This window comes from Grosmannia clavigera (genome assembly GCF_000143105.1).
Source record: "Grosmannia clavigera kw1407 unplaced genomic scaffold GCSC_167, whole genome shotgun sequence".
NCBI lineage: Eukaryota > Fungi > Ascomycota > Sordariomycetes > Ophiostomatales > Ophiostomataceae > Leptographium > Leptographium clavigerum.
In genome coordinates this window covers 941,532-961,845 of record NW_014040772.1, presented here as the reverse complement: position 1 = coordinate 961,845, position 20,314 = coordinate 941,532, and the positions used below count along the sequence as shown (strand labels likewise).

The 20,314-nt window shown below is 55.8% G+C and overlaps 3 protein-coding genes across 3 annotated transcripts; 2 read left to right on the top strand and 1 right to left on the bottom strand.

Moving 5' to 3' along the window:
• Nucleotides 1-8,164: 8,164 nt before the first annotated feature.
• CMQ_6428 (uncharacterized protein) lies at nt 8,165-8,998 on the top strand (the record flags this gene model as incomplete). Its single annotated transcript, XM_014315493.1, has 1 exon — nt 8,165-8,998. The coding sequence occupies one exon, from the start codon at nt 8,165-8,167 to the stop codon at nt 8,996-8,998; it is 834 nt and encodes a 277-aa protein (XP_014170968.1).
• A 1,704-nt stretch (nt 8,999-10,702) lies between these two features.
• CMQ_6168 (RNA polymerase 2 mediator complex subunit) lies at nt 10,703-14,584 on the top strand (the record flags this gene model as incomplete). Its single annotated transcript, XM_014315233.1, has 4 exons — nt 10,703-11,630; nt 11,705-11,880; nt 12,073-13,207; nt 13,260-14,584. 4 exons carry the CDS (start codon nt 10,703-10,705, stop codon nt 14,582-14,584), a joined length of 3,564 nt encoding a protein of 1,187 aa, XP_014170708.1.
• Nucleotides 14,585-14,873: 289 nt separating this feature from the next.
• On the bottom strand, nt 14,874-19,810 carry CMQ_6303 (uncharacterized protein; the record flags this gene model as incomplete). Its single annotated transcript, XM_014315368.1, has 2 exons — nt 14,874-16,670; nt 17,027-19,810. 2 exons carry the CDS (start codon nt 19,808-19,810, stop codon nt 14,874-14,876), a joined length of 4,581 nt encoding a protein of 1,526 aa, XP_014170843.1.
• Between the last annotated feature and the right edge of the window lie 504 nt (nt 19,811-20,314).

Sequence of the window (20,314 nt, the reverse complement as noted above, 5' to 3'; positions counted from 1 at the left end):
CTTTGTCTCGAGATAGGATCGTACGGAAGAGTTGTGCCTGGGAAGCGACCACGATCCCAATCTGCGTCCGATGGAGGGAAAAGACGGTAAAATGGGGGGAGGCAGCAGAAGGTTTCCGGCTGCTATCATGCGAGCAGCAGCCAGGGCCATTTTAATATTGCAGTTGACCGGCCTAGGCCTGCCTCATTTGCAGGAGAGACGAAGGATTGAGACTAACAAGTACCCAGTACCAAAAACAGCCCAATGGGTGCAGAAGCTGAACAGCCCAGCTCCGCCCTGAGGTGCTTGGCATCGGACAGATGTGGCCTAGTCTGTGCAAGCTGCTCATGTATCTATGGTATCAGACAGCGAGTTTGACGGAGCCATTTATAACACGGTGGGTGGCCGTTACGATATCTGTCGCAGAGGAAAGACGAAGCGAATCGGGGTCTCCATGCGCAATTGCCCGTACATAGCAGACGCGAAAGAGCAGAGTAAAAAGGAAGGAGAACCCTTTGCTGGAGGGAAAGAAGAAAACAACGGCAAAACGGCATCCAATACGAAATACGGAGTAAATGCGCAATAAGAGCTGCTGCATGTCTCTTTGTAGAAAAAAGACTAGTTCCGATGCGACGTCAATGTGGGAGAGGGGAAGTCTGCCTTGTAGAGGCTTAGCGCGGGTCCCTAGTCTCCCCATTAAGCGACGCTAGCAGGTCGTGGCTATGCTTAATTGATAGTCGGTCGAGGCCGCCACCAATAGCATCGAGTGCTGTTGTGGTTTGTCTGTTGCCGTTGCTATCGTGGCACCAGCCGCATCATTGGCTGCGGATAAGGCGGAAGATCGGTCAGGTATCAAGATGCTCCCTGTGCTCGGTACATACTCGTATGCACATAGCTATTTATATTTTCATACTGTTTGCGTGACTCGAAAACAGGGCTTTTCAGGAGCTTGCAGAAAGGGCGGCCCCTCAGACGGCACAGATACACGATTGAAAAAACAAAAGCAGGGGACGTAAGCCACCGAGCTAGCAAGCATAGCTCGGGCTAACTTTCTCCCTTTTCTTATACAGGGCCGTTAGAACGTGCCGGTTTTCTGTCTGCTTCAGATCTCTTCTTTGTTTGCCGCTGTGCCTATTTGATCTACAACCCGCACAAAGGAAGCAGCAATGCGATTCTTTGCATCTGTGATGCGCCAAGACACTCGGGTAGGGCTTAAAATGTACGTGCTCGTTCGGTTGCGACATAAGTATCGTAACTTGCGAGTACGCATCGATTGACCATAGTAGCGCCCATACGAGAATTAACTCCACAATTACCCTAGTCAATATCAACGCTTATCTTAATATTGTCATCATTCTTACGTCGTAGCTCCGGAACTAGATTTCAAAGTTCAACCGCCTCAGTGGAGATTGCTTTTTTTACGGTCCCCATGGCACGAGGCTGGTGAGAGCTGTCCAGTGCTCACAAATGTCAAGATATACTTTTTGAAGATTACAGAGCACGGAACATTGAAAACAGAAATAGCATACGGACGGAAAGCCCAATGATGGCCCAAGTGGCGTCGATCTGAACGGCTGAGCTTGCCGACGGCAAAACGGTTTCGATGGTGTCGAAGGGAGGGGACGCGCAGCATTTTCGTCCAGGGGAGGAAGCCGCAAATTGCCCGGAAGCTTGGGCCTCATTTTCCCGAGAGCCGAGGCTGTACTCATATCTAGCCTCACCTCGACTTGTCTGACAGTGTCGAGAACTGCTTGATCTTTGATGCTCATCGCCCAGAGTCGACGCATGGCGTTATTTTTAAAGCCCTTGGTCATGGAATCTGCCAAATAGAAATGGTGGGTTGAAGAAAGCTCAGAATCGGGCAAAAATGCATACGAATGGCGCCGATGGCGTTCAGCAGGGCCTTTCAAGCTGAAAAATATGCTGTGTTTCCCGAGAGCGTCTCTAACGGAGATGAAATGAAGGCGAGAGAAATAAACGCATTGTCGGGTACAGGCCTGGATGAACAAGTCGTTCTCGCAGATTGCTCTGCTGCCGTAAGAAGAGGAGACAGGGATACGAGTAACTCAACGACACCTCGAAGTCAGGGATGACGTGCGAACTATCTCGGATGGTATCTAACTGTCATATCAGCATATCTCCCGGGCGTGTCTGCACGGGCTGCTGTACCTAGGTGTCTCGCTTGTTTGCCAGATGGCTTCCTGAACTGAGCTGGTAATGAGAACATGACTCGGAGCTTGACATAGTATCTCCATCGCGATCTTGTTGCCATCCCAAACTCTGAGGTGCGTCGTTTTTCAAGCTCCGACAACTACAAACCTTCGGGCGACAAGTCTAAGCCTGAGGCATTGGTATGAGACATCAAAAATGGGACATGTTTTTACGTACCACTCTTTGTATACCTCTTGTTTCAGTCCCACTCAAAGCCCGATGTGGGGCGAGCGATCTGGGTGCTTCCAATGGAGATGTCACATCTCAGCTCAAGCATCTTCGATGTTTCGGTCCTGTACGTCCAGTCTCGTGTTTTAGTCTTTGAGCTTCCCTTCAAAACTGGTTTCAACAGGACTTGATAACGGCCTTTTATCTCACTTGTGTGGTCCCCTTGTGCTCATTGCCACGACAGACTCTGTTGAGCTGCCGTGTTGTGGAAGTCTCGGTTTCATATGTGCACCAGCCCACTTATGATACGAGAAGGACAGCAATAAAGAACAAAGCTTCTCAATTTCGAGCAAGCCGACAATATTGCCATGGAGTATCCAGCCTTCAACCACCATACTTCGTCTTCGCTGATTTGCCTCGCAGGATTTCCCATAGGAGAACATGAAATAGTTCACCGAGAGTGAATGCCCTCAATTCTGGAGAGATATGGCCCCGTATCTCATCCATGTGTCTCGCTCGCCGGTGCTGACAGTGTGTTTCTGGAAACCGGTCCGAGGTAGAGAACCGTAGTTTCCCAACAAGGCTCAGCGTAGACGTGGCAGATCCACATGATTCGTAAGCAGGGTCTCAAACAATACCGACCGAGGTCAGATAGACTTCACACATGCCGAGGCTCAGATACGGCCTCCGATGCTTGCGCTTCTGCAACATCGTATGTTTTCGCCAACTTCCTCGACGGAGCTCAGCTTGATAGGTGACATATTGAGGCTCATTAGGATGTGAAAAGCGGGACCTCAAGATAGGGCAATCTTAGCGAGAAGTCTTGCCATGTTAGGATCGACTCCACGATCTATTCCGTAGTGGCAGCGGCAATGCGTGTCCAGGACCTGCCCTCCCTCTTCGCCTTTCACGGCCTTCTGAAGGTGCATTTCCGAGGGCCTCATAGATTCGTCCAGCTGGTTCGCCTTCTGCGTGGGTAAGCACAGCTCCGTACGGCATCCTCATATCAAGTACGGTGGGTAGGAGATGAGAGGGACAAGAAACCCGAGGATTGTACAGTTTTGCTTCCTTCAAGCAGCTTGTTGACTGGCCACAATTATACCGCCCTCATTCGTGGAGTTTTTAGTCGATTGCGGGACGCAATTATCTTACCAAGACTTTAGACACACACTCCGACCCCGACATCTCTCACAGCCTTTCACAATGCCGGAGAAATAACAGCATGAGAAGAGGCAACGTCGACTCACTCAGCCGGAGACACATGTAAGAACAGCCCTATACGACGTCTTCATTGGCGACATGTAAGTTTGCAACTCCCAATCAGAGTTGTGCACATACTGTCCGAAGAAGAAAGTGCATAGACCGTTGAACTGCCGACCGCTGTTTATGCCGATGATTTTCTGGAAGGAGCGGCACTTTAACGCAGATCGAACATCCACGTTCTTACCTTGTGTGCGGCAGCCGAGATATCCGTACACGAGTTTGCAGTAACGACGACGTACATCTAAGCGATTGTATAGAGTAGATGCTTGCACCTTCCCGGTTTGGTTCGGATGGCGGCTGCCTCCACAGAAGCAGGAATTTTCCAACTTCCCCTCGAAAGTAGTCCCGACGTTGCCAGCTGATGACAGCCCACTAGCCAAGCCCTAGCGCGAAGCAAGACCAATTTGAAACCACGAGGCGAGCGTGTCTTTCTGATCATTTTTCCTTCCACTATCTCCCAGCTGGACCGGCCTGCAGGAGACGTCATTGTGCGGGGAGTAAAGAAATAACAAGGGGGGCTTTAGGGGCTGTTCCCCTCTATAACGAGATTTATCCTGTCAATCCTGTCCTCTGCACTCTGTACTATTGGCCCCCTTCGGCTACACTTATTGCAGTACTGCAGCAGCCATGGCGTGGATTACGCATTTTCTAGCACAAGTCCCACATGTGCGAGGACACTACTGCACGGTGGTGTTCCTCCTAAAGAGCCGGTGGCCGTGTCCGCATGGTGGATCCAGGGCAGTTCGGGCTTGCTCGGCCCAGCAGGGCGCTCGCACGCCATGAAACCGCAGCATCCACAACCCACGCCTGTTTCGTTTTCGTGACAATTTAGACTTTCTTCAGCTCCGGAGCATCTCTCGCTGCATTAGCGCGTATCGGCACCGGAGAACTTCCCAGGGGGAGAGGGCTCGGAGATGCATCGTAAGAAGGATCTCAAATCCGATCAACACACAATGTCCGGAGTCCGCATGTAACTTGTACTATGTAGCCGGCAAGACTGTCCGTGGCAGCTGGAACTGAATCAGATGCTTGCCTAGCCGTCCAGAAAACCCTGGCAGTTCAGGACGGCAGCAGGATCGGCTTATCGGACTACAGCTTCTCTGTCTCTCGGCCCGGGTGGCATTTTCATTCTTGCCATCCCTACGTTACATTCCAGCCGGTCGGGACGTCTCGAAGTGTGGCGTCTTGATTGCGCTGAATGGCGGCTGTGGTGGCAAGAAGAACGAAAGCGTGGCATCCTGGCTAAAGCCAATACCACCTCACCAACCCAATGCCATGGGATCTTCTGGCTTCGCTTAACCTTCTGTGTTGCCAGAAGTGGGCCATCAGTTCCTTCCGCATAAGTGTACATACGACGTATTAGTCCGTGACTTACTCGTTATCTTACATCGTATACAATGGGGCGGGGCACTGGAGCACGAGTACTTTTACTGTTAGCGTGGGAGCCCTCCCGCTAGAAGACCAAACAAAGCATGCTAGCCGCCCTTTGTATCTTAGGCTGCCAAAGCTTCCCTCGGCTTTACACGCTTCCGGCCTGCACACACACGCACGCACATTTACGCACATTCTTTTCTATTTCTTCTATTTGTGGCTCCAGCTAGTGTACACGGTATCTTACCAGCAACTACAGCAGACCCGACATGCCAGCATAAGCCCTGTAGCTAGAGGCTGGCGGGCACGCTTCGTGCATGACGGACGCAAAACGAAGTGCACACTAAGGGTGGGGGGTCTGTTGTAGACGAACGAGCAGAGACCTGACAGGTCGGCTTGGAGATCACAATCTGTGTAAGCCGGGCCGTTGCATTCTCAAAGAGGTGCGGTCGGTGTAGGTGAGGCAGCTGTCCACCAGCCATGATCGTCGTTTCTTGTAGCAGTTATGGCAAAGATATGCAGCCTGATCGGTCACGAAAGCAGATGCACCCGGGTCTCCTGCTTTGTTCGTCAAGTGATACTGCCCTTTCTCTACGATTGGAGTCCGAGTACACCGCTGTAAAGCCTGCTCGGACCCAGCCATACTCGCCACATTTTCTCCGTATAAACGCTTCTTAGGCGCTGCTTTGAGGTTTTTGTTTTAGTTTTTTCCTTTTCAGGGAGGGGAGGGGGTCTTTGGTTCTTCTGCTTCTACGTAGTAGGCTGGAGTCGTAATTACACGCGCAGATTTAGTGTCAAACTCGAGCGACCTCTGCTGAGCTTCGACTACTATGCATTTTCAACAGCATCTAGTTCCCACTACTGGATAACAACCAGCTGCTGCGGGCCGGGTTTGTCTTGGTTATAGCCTGATACCAGTTTCCACCTGCCCTCCATTGGCAGGGGAAACCTCGTACTACGGGTACGAAATAGGGTGCACCTGCGGGCGATGTGGCCGTGCAGCAGCCATTCCCGTGTGCAGATGCAGAATGTAGAAAAGAGGGAGCTTCCACAAGCGTCGATGTTATGTAGGGGGCTTTGCGGGTGGCTTTTCCGCCCCGGTGGCACATTACTGGGAACCTCGAGCTGAAAAGCGATCTGGGCTACTGCAGCCAAGGGCACTGGAAGAAATGACGGCAGGTCGCAGTGAGCTTACTGGCTGCTGCCTATCGCGAAAGACGGTGTAGCGCTGAGCGCAAACAAGCTTGCAGGGAAGTAGATCTCGATAACGACCCAAGACCAGCTGTATGGGACAACCCAAACAGGGAAAGAGCGCCCCGCCAGTACTGCTACTTCCGCCACTGCTCGGGCGGCAGGCGCCACCTGGTAGCTGCTACAACGCTCGTTGTTTCATGCCCTTGTCACTCCATACAGTGATGTATGAGTTGCAAATCACCAGTTGGAGCCTCCTTCTTCCAAGCTTTGACCTTTTTTTTGTTTTTGTTTTTCGTTCTCTGCCTGCTGATGTGCATTGCCGCTGCAATGCCTACATCCCATCCGAGTTCCAGCATCGACTCAACGAATGGCACGATTGCGCCCGGTACAGTCTTATTGGCCATCCTCCCACTCGAAAGCAGCTGGATTCCTTCTCCAGGCCGGACCAGAAACAGAGAAAAGGCAAGCAAAGCTGAACTACCGTCACATCATGTCCCGGCTTTCTTCTCCTGATTCGTCTCCCCGCTTGTCACTCCCGGAACATCAACACAGGCACACACACCCCTCCCCCCACACGGTTCCCCTCCTTTGTTTAGCTGGTGTCCACGCAAGAATTCGATTCAACGTTGACGGCCTCCCGTAAGTACGGGTCCTGCAGCCTGTGTCGTAAGTCCGCATTCACCCTGTCGTCCATGCGTGGCACCCGTCTCTACTATCCAGCTATCCAGGCCTGCTACTCCCCCACAAACTAGAATCCACTTCCTTACGCAGGCACACCTAAAGTATCTTTAATACTAAAAGGACAGGGGATTGGCATGTGGGGAGGAAGAAAAGAGAGGGGGGCAGAGTGTGCGTGCATGTCTGCATGACGGCGGGACTAGATGTGCTTCCCGAGCAGGGTGTGTACAGGGTCGAAAACACATGCCCACCATGGGACGTTCTTGACATTCCTTATTCCTTTTTCGAATCGTTCTTCTGCTCGGATTCAGCTACGATGACCTTCATACCTTATGACTTATCCTACTGACGCAGCCAATGCAGTCTCGCCTTTGCTTTAGTGTTGATCATCCATTACAAGCATACGCTTCTCATATCGGTTGACAGACAAGAGCATATATCCAGCCATCTTCCCATCGTCTTCTCTGGCCACCCAGCTCACGAGACAGAACATGGCTTAAAGACAGCCTGCCTCCTTCACCAGACCACATAGCCGATTGCTCAGCAACACGTCTTCTTGCGTACACATACCCCAACCTTGGACGTATATACCAATTGCATCACCTCTACACATCTAGCTCTCTGCCTTTCCTACTATCTTCAGAACCACAACAGATATAGCACCCTGCACACCCCCAACGTCCCGTCGCCCTACCATTTGCGTAGCCTTATGGTTGTGCCGTTATCACCTCGCATCTTCTAGCCATAGTGACCATCCAGCTACGGCCAGGCTATCCAGGAGCAACCTCTTGGGGCATCGTGTTGTCCTCTAGGATAATATTCGAATGCTACAGAAGAATAGCACATTCATCCGAAAGCCGCACCTGTCTTCAATTACCTCGGCTGTGCCGTTCTGTTCTGGCCTGAGCTGGAGAGAAGTGATAATTTCTGCCCAGGCGGCTGCTGTTTGCTCGTTTCTGCGTCCCCAAAAAAAAACGTCTGCTTACGAAGGACTTGCTTCTGAACCACTGTTTCCTCCTCCCCACTCTGTGTCCACGCAAATATTGCTTCTCGCCAACCCCCTCGGCATTCTCCGTCTTCGGTAGCTGGTCTTGCACACCATTTCATTCTCCCGTCCTGCTTCGACCTTCTTCAATCCTCGTTTAAGCTCATATAAGTGGCTGCATACCTCTCTTTGCGGACCGCCTTATCTCAGCCCACTCCCCCGCTGTCTATCTTGGACCTCTCTTCTGGACCTCCTTTCTCTCTCTTACATCCTCACATCTAAACGGAAAGATTCGCCGTCCCAATAACGTTGACAATGGCGTACAATCATCCTGGGAGCAGCCCCTTTTCGTTTCAACAACAGGTAGCGCACCCATCTTCTCGCGAAACCGCTCGCAACAACGCCCGCTCATTATCATCCCGCTCCTACCCCAACTCTTCCTCGTCATCCTCTTCTTCCTTCTCGCCATCATCTTCCAGATACTCACATTTTCCCGCCTGTGGTACCAACGTTAACACGAGTCCTTCCCAGCCGTTTGGCGACGCCCAATTCGATGTCTTCGAGTGGTATGTTCAATACCAGTCGTGCGTCCGCTACTTCCTCGACTATGGTCAATACTCCGCTCCGGTCCAGGCTGTCACTGCTTTTGCCAACATTCAACTCCCCTTCCAGAAGTCTGTCCATCCTGTACTTTCTTCCAATCTCGTGGGGGGCCCACCAGGTGCGGGCGGAGTCATGGGTGAACATGGCACAGGCCCGACCAGATCAGCGGCACAGCCAATTGCCTATGCGACCCTAGTTCCGTACATACGCCGACTGGTTGCGACGGGCTTGGACACGCCCGCCGTTCTTCACGGTTTCTTTGGCGACGACTGGGGGGAGGGCATCGGCCGCATCCACGAGACCGAGAGACGCAACTACCTCTTTGCGGCGAAAAGCGACAACTGGCTCAAGGTGAAGACCGACTACGACATGAGCGAGGACCAGACGATTCCGTTTCTCCGACCGCTACTGAACGTGTCTGAAGAGGAGATTGTTAGTGCGGAAACGACGTGGAGCGAGTGGCTTGCCATGCAAGACTGGATGCTAGGCCCACGGGCACCAGCCGGAGTTGGCGGCCGTGCCAATATTAAGCGCGAGCAGGACTGATTTTAGCGACGCAAGATGAGGATTCATACCTACAGACGCAATACGACCAAGTGCACCCACTTCCACACATACGACCTAGGCGATGAGGAATATACTCCAAGACGAGTTTCTTATTTCATATTATTTTTAAACATTTTTCGGCACTCTTCTGTTCTCTTTCGTGGAGTTGACAGGAGTTACATACTGTAGGGAGTTTGGGCACAAGAACAACGACATATCATCTAACAGCAAGAGCAGATGCTTTCCTTTCACCCGCATTCTCTACCTCTGTCTTTTTTTTCTCACCTCCGCTCTCACACCTTCGTTCCAATTTAGCACACTGGGATCCGGCTCTAGAAAACCTAAGGCATTTTATTCTACCCGTTTGGGCAGTGTCTCTCTTCCATATGGCACCCTTATCATAGGGAGCTTGTGTGCGTCTGGATCGATTTGGCGATTACTGGTTAATTCGATTAGTCGTTATGGGTTACGACTAATATCTGGTATTTGTTGGAACACTTTCGTTACATTTAGGCGTTGAAATGATACAATTGCTCCTGCTCCCTTCTCACCAATGAAGCAAGTGGTCCTCACAATACTTGGATATCAAACCCACTTTACTGTAGTCTATGCAGCCTTACATTTATAACAGGTAAGTAGTAGGGCGTCAGCAGGTCGGGTGCTTGACCATTGGCTATGACATAATCTTGGCAGCCTTGGCTGTAAAGGATGTTACGGATTGAGTTAGGAGTGCTGTTGACAATGTCAAGGGGCTTAGTACTTCGTAAAGGGGCAAACAGGATATGTTCAGGTACCTACGGAGTATTCGCTAGCTAGTGCCAAATACGGAGTAGGCCTACGGAGTACTGTATGCGTGTTAAGTAATCACAAGTCATGTGACATATGGGTGAGCCCTGATTGGTCAATCAGGGCTCCACCCTATGCAGAGTTTTATCCCTCTAGAATAGCTGCATCGACGGACGGATTGCGTTTGCGTTTTCCGGTCTGGACGTTCATTCATAGGAACGAGACAGATGGAAAGAAGAAAGAAGAAGAAGCGCGAGTGGAGATGCGGAGGGAAGGGGAATGAAATGCAAGATACTCGTCGGCCTAGTAAGATACGTCGTAGAAAGATAAAGGAAAGCAAAGGGGTGTGTGGGCTGTTGGGGGGTGTTCGTGACGGCTTCGATGCAAGAGTGTATTCTCTGACTTTGGCAGCGAGCAACGGTCTGATGTGAGGAAAAAACGAAAAGATGGGTCTCTAGCGGGGAAGGCGAGCAGGAGCAGGAGCAAGATACAGGCCCTGGTCGTTGCCGTGCTTGTGAATGCGGACAAGCGTGCACACGGGCTGGACACTCTCCTCTACTCTCTTTAGTAATACAACCAACCCTTTATGCTAAGTAAGCAGTAATTTGATAATGCGAAACGGCCCTAGCCACAGCTCCAGCCACAGCAGCCTAGCTGCAAGTCCAGGCGTCAAGATCGTGCAGCAGGCCTCATTTAAGCAGATCTACAGCGCAGTGACACGCGCACCTGCAAGGGAGGCTGATATTCCCTGGATGCTTTTCTTTTTCGGGAAATGCATCTGGCTGTCTTTTGCACACCAACTTTTCACGGGCCTAATCTGCCTCTCGAAATACTAGCGATCGGCATTTTCCTGGCGCGACCGACAACCTTTTCCGCGCGCGATTGACGACGCTCCCCGAGACGGACATCCGACGGCCGATGGCGACGGACAGCATGCTGGAACCGGAGGCGGCGGCGGTGGCGGCGGGCGGAGCATCAGCAGCGCGTCAGCGGCCGTCGAAGCAAGCCAGCCGCAGCACGCGAGCGTTGTTCCCGACGGCGTACAACGGCCAGAAGTGGGCGCGCTTTCTGGACCGGTGCCTAGCGACGCGGCTCTCGGTCGACCGGTTTACGCAGTTTGCGCCGCTCCAGCAGCGGAAGTACCCGGTGGCGCCGGCGCTGCTGGCGGATCTTCTGCTGCGGCCGCGAAGCGGCGGCGTCGGGTCCTCGACGACATCAGCGACAGCGACAGCGACAGCTACATGCGACGCGTTTATCGACCCGCGCATCCCGGCGTATCTGCAGGTGCTGCTGCAGCTCCGGCACGTCGACGTGACCTCGGTGCTGCAGGCGCTGTACCGCTACTCGACATCGCAACGAGCGGCGCAAAAGTCGGCTCACGTCAAGGGCGAGCAGCAGCAGCAGCAAGGCGACAGAGACGGAGACGACGACGACGCGAGCGGACCCTTGACGCCGGCGGTCAAGATTGAGCCGGGCAGCAGGACAGGCGGAGGACCGAGCACACAGACATCAGTCGGCCGGACGGCACTCTGGGGCAACTCGTACGCCAACGAGGAGACGACGTTTTATCGGATCACGCGTGCGGTGCGCCAGGGAACGGCTATCCGGAACCACCGTGAGGCGCTGGCGATTGCGCGCAGCATGGCGGCGTGGATGGACCTCTTCGTGGCGGCGGCGGCCGAGACGACGGTCGGCACGGTGGTCGGCACGGGGGCGCGCGACCTGACGGCGCAGGAACACATGCAGGAGGAGATGGGGGCAGCACGAGCAGCGTTTGTGATGCTGCTCCTGGCTGTGTTCGAGAACGAGATCCTGTGTGCGGCCCTGGCGATACCGGCGGTAAAAGGTAAGGAGTGTGTGTGTATATGAAGGCGAAGGTGAAAGTGAAAGTGAACGTGTGAGTGATGACTAATAATACAGGTGCTAGAAAACTGCTGTCTGCCAGCATAGGCAGCTTCGTGCCGGTGATCTCGCTCACACCAACACCGATCACGGCGCGGCTGGAGCAGTTCCGTGCCGATACGCTGGGCAGCCTCGAGCCGGCAGACAAGAAGGAGGCTGAGGCGGCCGACCTGCACGACATAATCAACTCGACGGTAGAGCTGCAGAATCTAGTGCTGCCTGAGATGCCAACTGCCAACTCGCGGGCGGGGCTTTATATATATCTGAATGCCTGTGTATGTTTTTTATCCTTGTGTTTCTTTTTTCTTTTTCTTTTTTCTATATTTCCTTCTGTTCTCTCCCCTCCTCCCCTCCCCCCTTCTCCCCTCTTCTACTAACTCTCACAGCTCGTCGGCCGGCCACTCATCGACGACACTGCCCTCTTTACATACCTACACAACCGATACCAGGGCGACCTGCAGACGACGGCGATCGACCTGATCCTGGCGTCGTTTGACGTGCTGGCCAACGCGGTGTTTCGTACGGAGGTTCACACGTCGGCACACCTGCTGCGATCGTTCCTGCTCAACAAGGTGCCGCTGCTGCTGGCGTCGCTGGCAAGCTCGCCACTGTACCCGTTCAACGCCGAGTACTGCATCTCGGAGGCGCTGAGCCGGGTGGACACGAACGCGTTTCCGACCATGTCATCGATGTTTGACGACAACCAGAACACGACGCCGCTGACGGACAGCGCGCGACAGGACTTTTGCTTTGCGTGTTGCCTGCACGGGCTGATAGCCGAGACGAGCATCGAGACGCTGCTGGGCGAGATGACGTACCAGACGCTGCCGGACGGCGGACGTTTCACCAAGGAGCGGCTGGTACAGCAGTGTCTGGGAGGCGGTGGTGGTGGCGGAGACGCCGGACGGATCACGGCGCTGGTGGGCCAGCTGGACAGCATGGACGGCAACGCAGGAGCGGCATGCCAGGCACTAGTGGCCGTGCTAGGACAGCTGTGCGAACGGCGGGAGACGGCGACGCTTAAGGGACTGTGCAACCAGCTGGTGCGCAAGCCGCTGGCTTTTGACGTCGTGCTGCTGTTCGAAAAATTGTCGGCAATAGTGTGGCCGCTGTGCCGGCTGCTGGACACGTGGCGATACGACGACGACCAGGGCGAGTACCAGCCTGTGTATGAGGAGTTCGGGGCGGTACTGTTCCTGTTGTTGGCTTTTGTGCATCGCTACGGCCTCTCGGTGGCCGATCTGGGCATCGAGTGGCCGGCAGACTCGTTTGTGGCGCGGCTGCTGACAAAGGGTCACCTTGGACGCACGCTGGCCGAGATTTCGGAGCAGGAGGGCGAGAACCTGGGCAACTGGATCCGCGGGCTGTTTGACACGGATGCCGGGGGACTGAGTGACGACCTGATGTCGTCGTGTCCGCCGCAGCAGTTCTACATGTTGACGCCGACGCTCTTCCAGCAGATTGTGCAGGCGGTGAGCACGAACGCGTTGTCGGAGGAGATGTTGAAGTGCGGGATAGAGTGTGAGTTTGATGTTCTTGTCTGTGTTGTATGGTTCGCCTGCTGACCGTGCAGACCTTGTGGACACGTTCCTGCTGCCATCGCTCGTGACGGCGCTGATCTACCTCTCGGACATGCTGCGGGTAGAACGGCTGACGGAGCAGCGGGCGATCCTGCGGGTGCTGCACTTGATCCTGCAGCCGGCGACGATTTCGAGCGAGGCGGCGACGATGCTGTCGGCGCTGCTCAATGTGGTGGCGAAGCCGCTGGAGCAGGCACTGCGCACATACCAGCGACAAGACCCCAAGAGCCAGGAGGTGGACCCGCTGCTGCGGGTGTTGAAGCCCAACATTCCGCGATCGAGGCGGACAGCCGCGGCCGAGCATAACGAGCTGACGTTTGGCAACACGAGTAACAACGGTGGCCTGGCAGCGGCGGTGCGCCAGACGGTGCAGAGCTTTGTGCAGTGGAGCGTGCATCCGGGCGTGAACACGATGCCGACCTGGTACACGCACCGGCAGTTCCTGGCAGCCCTGAGGCTGATGGGCGCGCCACGGCTGCTGCAGCTGATCCTGGACGACCTGCAGCGTCAGGTAGAGGCCGGCAGTGGCAGCATGGCCTATGATGTGGCCTGTGCCCTGGTATGTGCGCCAGACGTGACGAACGAGCCATCGCCTGCGATGCTGTATGTGCTGGGAGGAGGGGGAGGAGATCGAGGCAGCGACAAGCAGCAGAAAAACGACCTGGTGCCGAATCCGGCGACAGTGCAGCGGCGCATGTCATTACGCCAGGCGCTAGCCTTTCGAGCGGAGGAGTGGAAGCAGATGCAGCGCTCTGGGCGGCCGAGCGAGATGGTCATGGCTGAGACGATTGTGCGGCTGCACCGTCGTGTCGAGGCTCAGATGGCACCACCGCCGCCAGCAGCCGTGGCAGCCGCGGCGGCTGTCGAGATGGTCGATATGACCGATCTGGGCGGCGATCTCGGTGGCAATCTCGGTGGTGATCTCGGTGCCGACCTCACCAGTCACAACCTGGGTGGGCTCGACGGGACCGACGTCGCGGCGGCTGCAGCAGCCGCTCTCGATGGCGCGGCCATGGACAGCATTGCGGCAGCGGCTGTTCAGGCTGCAGCAGCTGATGCGGCCGATGCGGCCGATGCCATGACGCTCGACACCACAGCGCCGCCGGCCAGCAGCAAGACGGCCGCCGGCGCGGCTGTGACCGACCTCGACGATCTCGGCGATCTCGGCGATCTCGGCGATCTCGGCAGCCTCGAGGGTATGGGCGTTATGGACGGGCTCGGCGATATAGGTGGCGCCAGCGCGGCCGGCAGCCTCGACCTTGGTGACCAGAGCATGTTTTCGGACCTGGAACTGATATCGTGGATTGACATGCAGTGAGGGGTGGGTGATATGGTGGTAATGTGGTGGTGATGAAAGTGGTCTTGATGAGCGACTGGATTTGTCCACGTGTTGTGTGAATGCGTCTTTAAGACCGTCTTATGACGACTCCTTGTCTGCCTATTTGGCATTCTATGCAGAAACGGAAACCGCGACCGGCCGTGGCTGCACTTTATGTACTAGAGAGCAACTGTATGATAACAAAAGACAATCATTCTTTCTGGTCTGTTCTCTTCCTCGAAACATCCTCCTTTCCTTGTCCATCTCCTTCTTCAACCTCGTCAACGCATCAGCCCTGCAGCTCCCTCCCCCGTGCGCTAAACGCGGCGCCGGCTGCGACGATCGGTGCACGCTTGCTGTCGTCCAGCTGCGCGAACCACAGCCGCAGCTCCTCGAGATACGCTGCCTCGCGATCAACGTCCTCGACTGGCGGACCGTTGACCTGGACGGCCTCCTCGCTGCCATCTGCAAACACGGCATACGCCGACTCGTCGCCCGACAGCAGCCCGAAACCCTTGCCGGCCAGCGCCACGACGGCAAACCGGCGCAGCAGCAGTCCGTCGCCGGCACGGAATGTCGGCAGTGAACTCTTGTGGGCCCGGAAGAGATGCACTTCGACGACATTCGCTTCTTTCTCCTCATTTCCGTCTTCACCTCGCTCGACCACCGTCGGATCAGTCACCGTAAAGGTCATGGCAAACTGCCGCGTCTTGGTCCGCTCAGCCGCCGGCGATGCTTCCACCGCCACCACGGCCACGTCGACCAGCTGCGCCAGATGGAGCCGCAGTCTGTGCAGCGACACGCAGTCGGGCACCTGTGCTTGACACGTCTCGAGCAGTGCCTTGCCACCACGCGGCCTGCTTGCATGCGTGCTCGTCGCCGTCCGCGCCAGCATCACGCTGACGTCGGTCTCATCGACATCTGTCAGGCTCGAGGGAGCCTTGACCTCTTGATCCGCGTCCGTTTTCATTTCCTTCACTGCTGCATCCACCACCTTGTCCTCTTCTACCTCCTCTTCCGGCTTTTGTCTGCTGCTCCGCTGAGTCGACGCCTTCGCCAGAAGAATGCTCGCATGGCCATCGTCTCCCGCCAGTCCAGCAGTCGCTACCGCTGCCACAATCACTGTGTCTGCCTCGGCCGTCGCTCGTGGACTGCTGCTCGGGGCCGTCGACCGGCCACCACTCGATCGCAGCGACATCTTATGCCGCCCCGCTTGGCTGAGCTCCGTCTGGCTTGCCGTCGTGCTCTCTTCCTCCTCACCAGCATGCATGAGCCGGACTGGAGTTGATGGCGGCTCCGTTTCGGTTACAGGTGCTTTGTCAGCAGCTACCAAAACCACAGACTCGACCAACTCGACGCCAGATTCCAACTCGAGCTGTGACTGGGCTCCCATGTCCTTGTCAGGGACGTCTTCGTCAACAGGATTCTCCAGCACCACGATCGCATCTTCCGATGTCGTGCTCTCCATATCCACGTCCGCTGCATCCATGTCCATGGCATCGTCATCGCTCGTCTGGACGGCTACCGCTGCTGCCGTCGAGGTCACTTCCTCAACAATCATGTCATCCTCTGGCTCTGAGTCGTCTTGCCGCTCTCCGTCCATGTCGACATCGTGCACCACTTCGCTGGCCACGCTCACCATGTCTGTGTCGGTCACATTGTGGTCCTCGTATTCAAAACTCATGGCCATCTCCGAAAGCAGCTGGCTCTGGATCTGGGTGTCTTCGTCCATGGCTGATGGCGAGGACACGGTAAATGTCGGCAGCCGGATTTCTGCCTGAGCATTGTCGATTTCTTGCGTATCCAGCGGCGTCGGGAGTTGTTCTTCCGCCAATTGGGTTGGCTCTGCTGCTTGTGACGACTCTTCTGATCGTGATGCTTCTACTTCCGGGCCTGCGTCTGTGGCTTGCGAGGCTAGAGGAGGCGACGACAGAATGGCAGTCCTGTCGACACCAAAATCTTGGGACGCGAATAACTGCGTCGGAGGTGGCGAAGCTGGCTGTGCAGACGTCGGCTCTGTTTCCTCTTGAGCAGCCGCTGGGATTGGCATTGGCTTCTTCGTTTCAGTCGGCTCCGTTTCTGCTGGCTGCACCCCTGTCGGAATTGCGTTGGCTTCTGGTTCGTCTGCCACTAGCTCATCTGCCTCTGGTTCGTCTGTAACCTCATCTAGCTCCCTATCTTCTTCTTCTTTCGCGGCCACGACGTTGCTGTCATTTGCTGGTGACATTGGTGCCTCCGATACCAAGACGTCTTCCTGCTCATCATGGTCTTTCGCCAGTGAGGTTTCAGCTGCTAATGCTGTCGGTTCTGCTGGTTCTGCTGGTTCTGCTGGGCTGGTTCTGCTGGTTCTGCTGGTTCTGCTGGTTCTGCTGGTTCTGCTGGTTCTGCTGGTTCTGCTGGTTCTGCTGGTTCTGCTGGTTCTGCTGGTTCTGCTGGTTCTACCGGTTCTGCTGGTTCTGCTGGTTTTGCCGGTTCTGTCGTCGATTCGGCCGTCGGTTCAACTGCTGATTCTGTCGCCGATTTGATCATCGGTTCAATCGTCGGTTCAGTCGCCAGATCTGTCGCCAGTTCTGTCGCCGCGTTGGTCGCCGGCTCGGCTACTTGTTCGGCTGCTTGTTCCAGCGTTGGCTCGACTTGCTTCTCTCTCGGCTCAGCTTTCTGCATCTCTGTCGGCTCCTCCTTCTCCTCGCTGTTTGGCTCTGCTGCCAGCTCCGCTTCCAGCTCAGCCTCCAGCTCTGCCTCAAGTTCTGCCTCAAGTTTTGCCTCCAGACTCTCCCTATCGTCCTCTTGTTCTTTCTCCTCTGGCAAGGCCCCCTCTTCACCACCGTCGTCGTCTCCAGAAAGGCCTTCAGAGTCATACTCTTCCTCGTCGTCTTCTCCGTCCTCCTCCATCTCACTCTCGCCTACATCCTCGTCATCTACATCACCATCGACCTCGGAACCCTCAAAACCCCCCTCTTCCTCGCCCTCGCCCTCAACATCCGATATGGCCTGAGTCCCCCGAGAAGCCAGCACAACCGGCTTGCTCGTCGTAGGCGGTGTCAGCTGTGCTCGGGGAGGAGGTGGCGGCTCGTCGTCATCCGAGTCAGACAGGAGGTCAATAACAACTGGCTGCTGCGGCTGCATTTGCGTGCGGTAGAATTCTTGATGCTGCGCAATGGACTGTCCCTTGTCGGCATCCTCGTCTTCTTCGTATCCCTCTTCCTCGTCCTCTTCGTCTTCGTCGTACTCCTGACTTGCAAACCCCTCCTCTTCGTCGTAGCCTTCCGCGTCTTCTTGTGACCCGTTCTCAAAGGCAGCATCGTCCCCTTCGTATTCCTCATCGCCCCCTCCCTCCTCTTCATCGTCTGCTTCTCCGCCAAAGGTTGCCGCTCTTCTCTCATCTGGCAGCGCGTTGCCTTCGACATCGTCGTCTACATCAACATAATTCCGCATGTCGTAGTCATCACCCGCATCGTCGATCCCGGCACTTTCATCCGAAGCACCAACATCGTCCGCCCCCTTTCCGATCTCCTCTTCCCCTTCAGCTTCTTCGTCATCAACGTCAGGCTCCACTTCTTCCACTGGAGTGCTAGCTGCCTCGCCAGAATCCACCATGCCGACCATGCGCTCTTCCGCTTGATTTTGGTATCGTCTGTCGTTGTATCCGTACGTGTCTACATCACGGGGAAGATCGGTCGTCTCGTCGTTTTGCTCAACGTTTTCACCAGGCGGAGATGCACGCTGCTCTGGTACTGGCTTGGCAACAATGTGGTCTTCCACATGCCGCGCGTCCATTGACTCGGATGCGATGGGCCATACCGCTTGCACCGGAGTCATGGATGGCAGGGGGTGCGCTGGCAGTTCCTCCAGACCATACTGGTGGGCCTCGGCCATCTCTGCTATCATGCTGTCTGGTGGAAACGTCGGTGTCATCGTACTCTCCAGCTGACCAGACGGAGGTTCTGGGTAATGATACTGGGGCACGAACGGTGCCGCGACGGGATTCTGAGGATGATTGTGTCCAAACCCAAACCGTACCTGGCTGTCAAACAAGGCGTCGTCAGGCACAAAGCCCATGGCATCCGCACCAGGTGGGTTCGCGGTTGGCGGCAGCGGAGCCGCAAACAACGCGCCACTGATCGATGGCACTGGGGCACCGAAGAGCGCGTTCGAGAACATGCCGGGCTGCTTTGACGTCGTTTCGCAATCAGACGGCAGAGCGGCCGGTGCGCTCGTCTGGTCGACAGCGGAGTCGATAGGAATAGCAGCGATGGCAACAGAGACACCAACGCACGACTGGCCGTCTTCCATGACCGCATCGGTAGCCCGAACGGGCTCATTTGTTAGGAGCGTCGGACTTGATGACAGTGGTCCTGCCAGACTCTCTGGCACGGCAGAAGGCGCCTCCGTTTGCTCGCCAGGCGGCAGCCCGTTCTCGCGCTCCGGGCTTACAGACTGACTGCTGTACCGCCAGGCATTGCTGGCCCGACCAAAGCGTGTGCGCTTACGACCCCGGCCTCGCACACTTCCATCATCCTCGAAGATGTCGAAGCCGGGTTCGAACAGCGAGCCAAAGGAGATGCGTGCACGCTTGATGAAGGCCGGCGACGCGTATTCTTCGGGGTAGTCGCTTTTGCTGAGGAGCGTGCGGGCAGGCCGCAATGATGACTGTGGTGGTGGTGGAGGTGTGGAGGTTGATGATAGCGGTGCAGTCGAGTGCTCGTCGACTTCTTTCGGGACATTGTCGTGGTTCTGGTTGCTGTTGTCGTCGTGATGAGCAGCTGGCGGCTGATCGATGTGGATGCTGTGCAGCTCCTGTGCCTCGCCGACTCTGGCCTCAAGCCGCAGTTTAAGGCCGTACTCCAGCTGCCACTCGACACGTGATCCAGGAGGTCCCGTTGCCGACTCGTCTCGCGACCAGCTGACGCCGTCGAGGCTCATCAGCACCTCATCACCGCCGCCCAGGCCGCTCTGGGCAACGGCGGCCGCGCTGGGACCGTCCAGCAAGACGCGCACCTGGCCGCGAGAGCGACGCAGCCGCACATCGGACTCAGCCAGGAGGAAGGCTAGCGACTGCTTGACGGAGTTGTACGGCCACACGATGGTGACCTGGCCAGAGACGACACGGCCGGGCTGATCCGCCAGGTTGGGTTCGAGCTGGGCGATCGGCGTGGGAGCGGCCTCGCGGAGAGACGGGAACGATGGTAGCAGAGGCGGCGACGCGCCAGAACCATTGGCGGCCATGGCTTCAGATGTGGTGTCGATCATAAATAGGAGCTGGAAAGGCGCGTCATGATCTGGCGAGAAGTATAGCACGTGTTGGGCTGGGGAAGAAGCCCGGCGTTTGTACGGCAGAAGGCGCTTCGGTCTGAGTCGATGCGTCCGAGAGATTGAAAGGCCGACAGCAATGGTGCTGAATGGAGAACACAAGAGTCTCTCGGGCGGGTCACCACTTTGCGGTTGGGAGGAGGGCAAAGTGAATAACATGAGCTGTGGCTCCACATTGCCGCAGCTGGCAGCTTCGCCGTGTCGGGTCACTTGCAGCATCCCACGCTACTTCCGGAAGCAGAAGGCGGTCAGTCTCGCCTGCGGCAGAAAGCAGTGCGCCGGCTGCAAGAAAATCACATCATGGCCGATCGGCCAACGGGAGCGAATAGTGCTGCAGATAGGAGTTTTTTCTGCACTACTAGCGAGATGCCCGGTTCTATGTGATGTGATTCGTGGCGCCATGTTACGGGAAGGACTCAT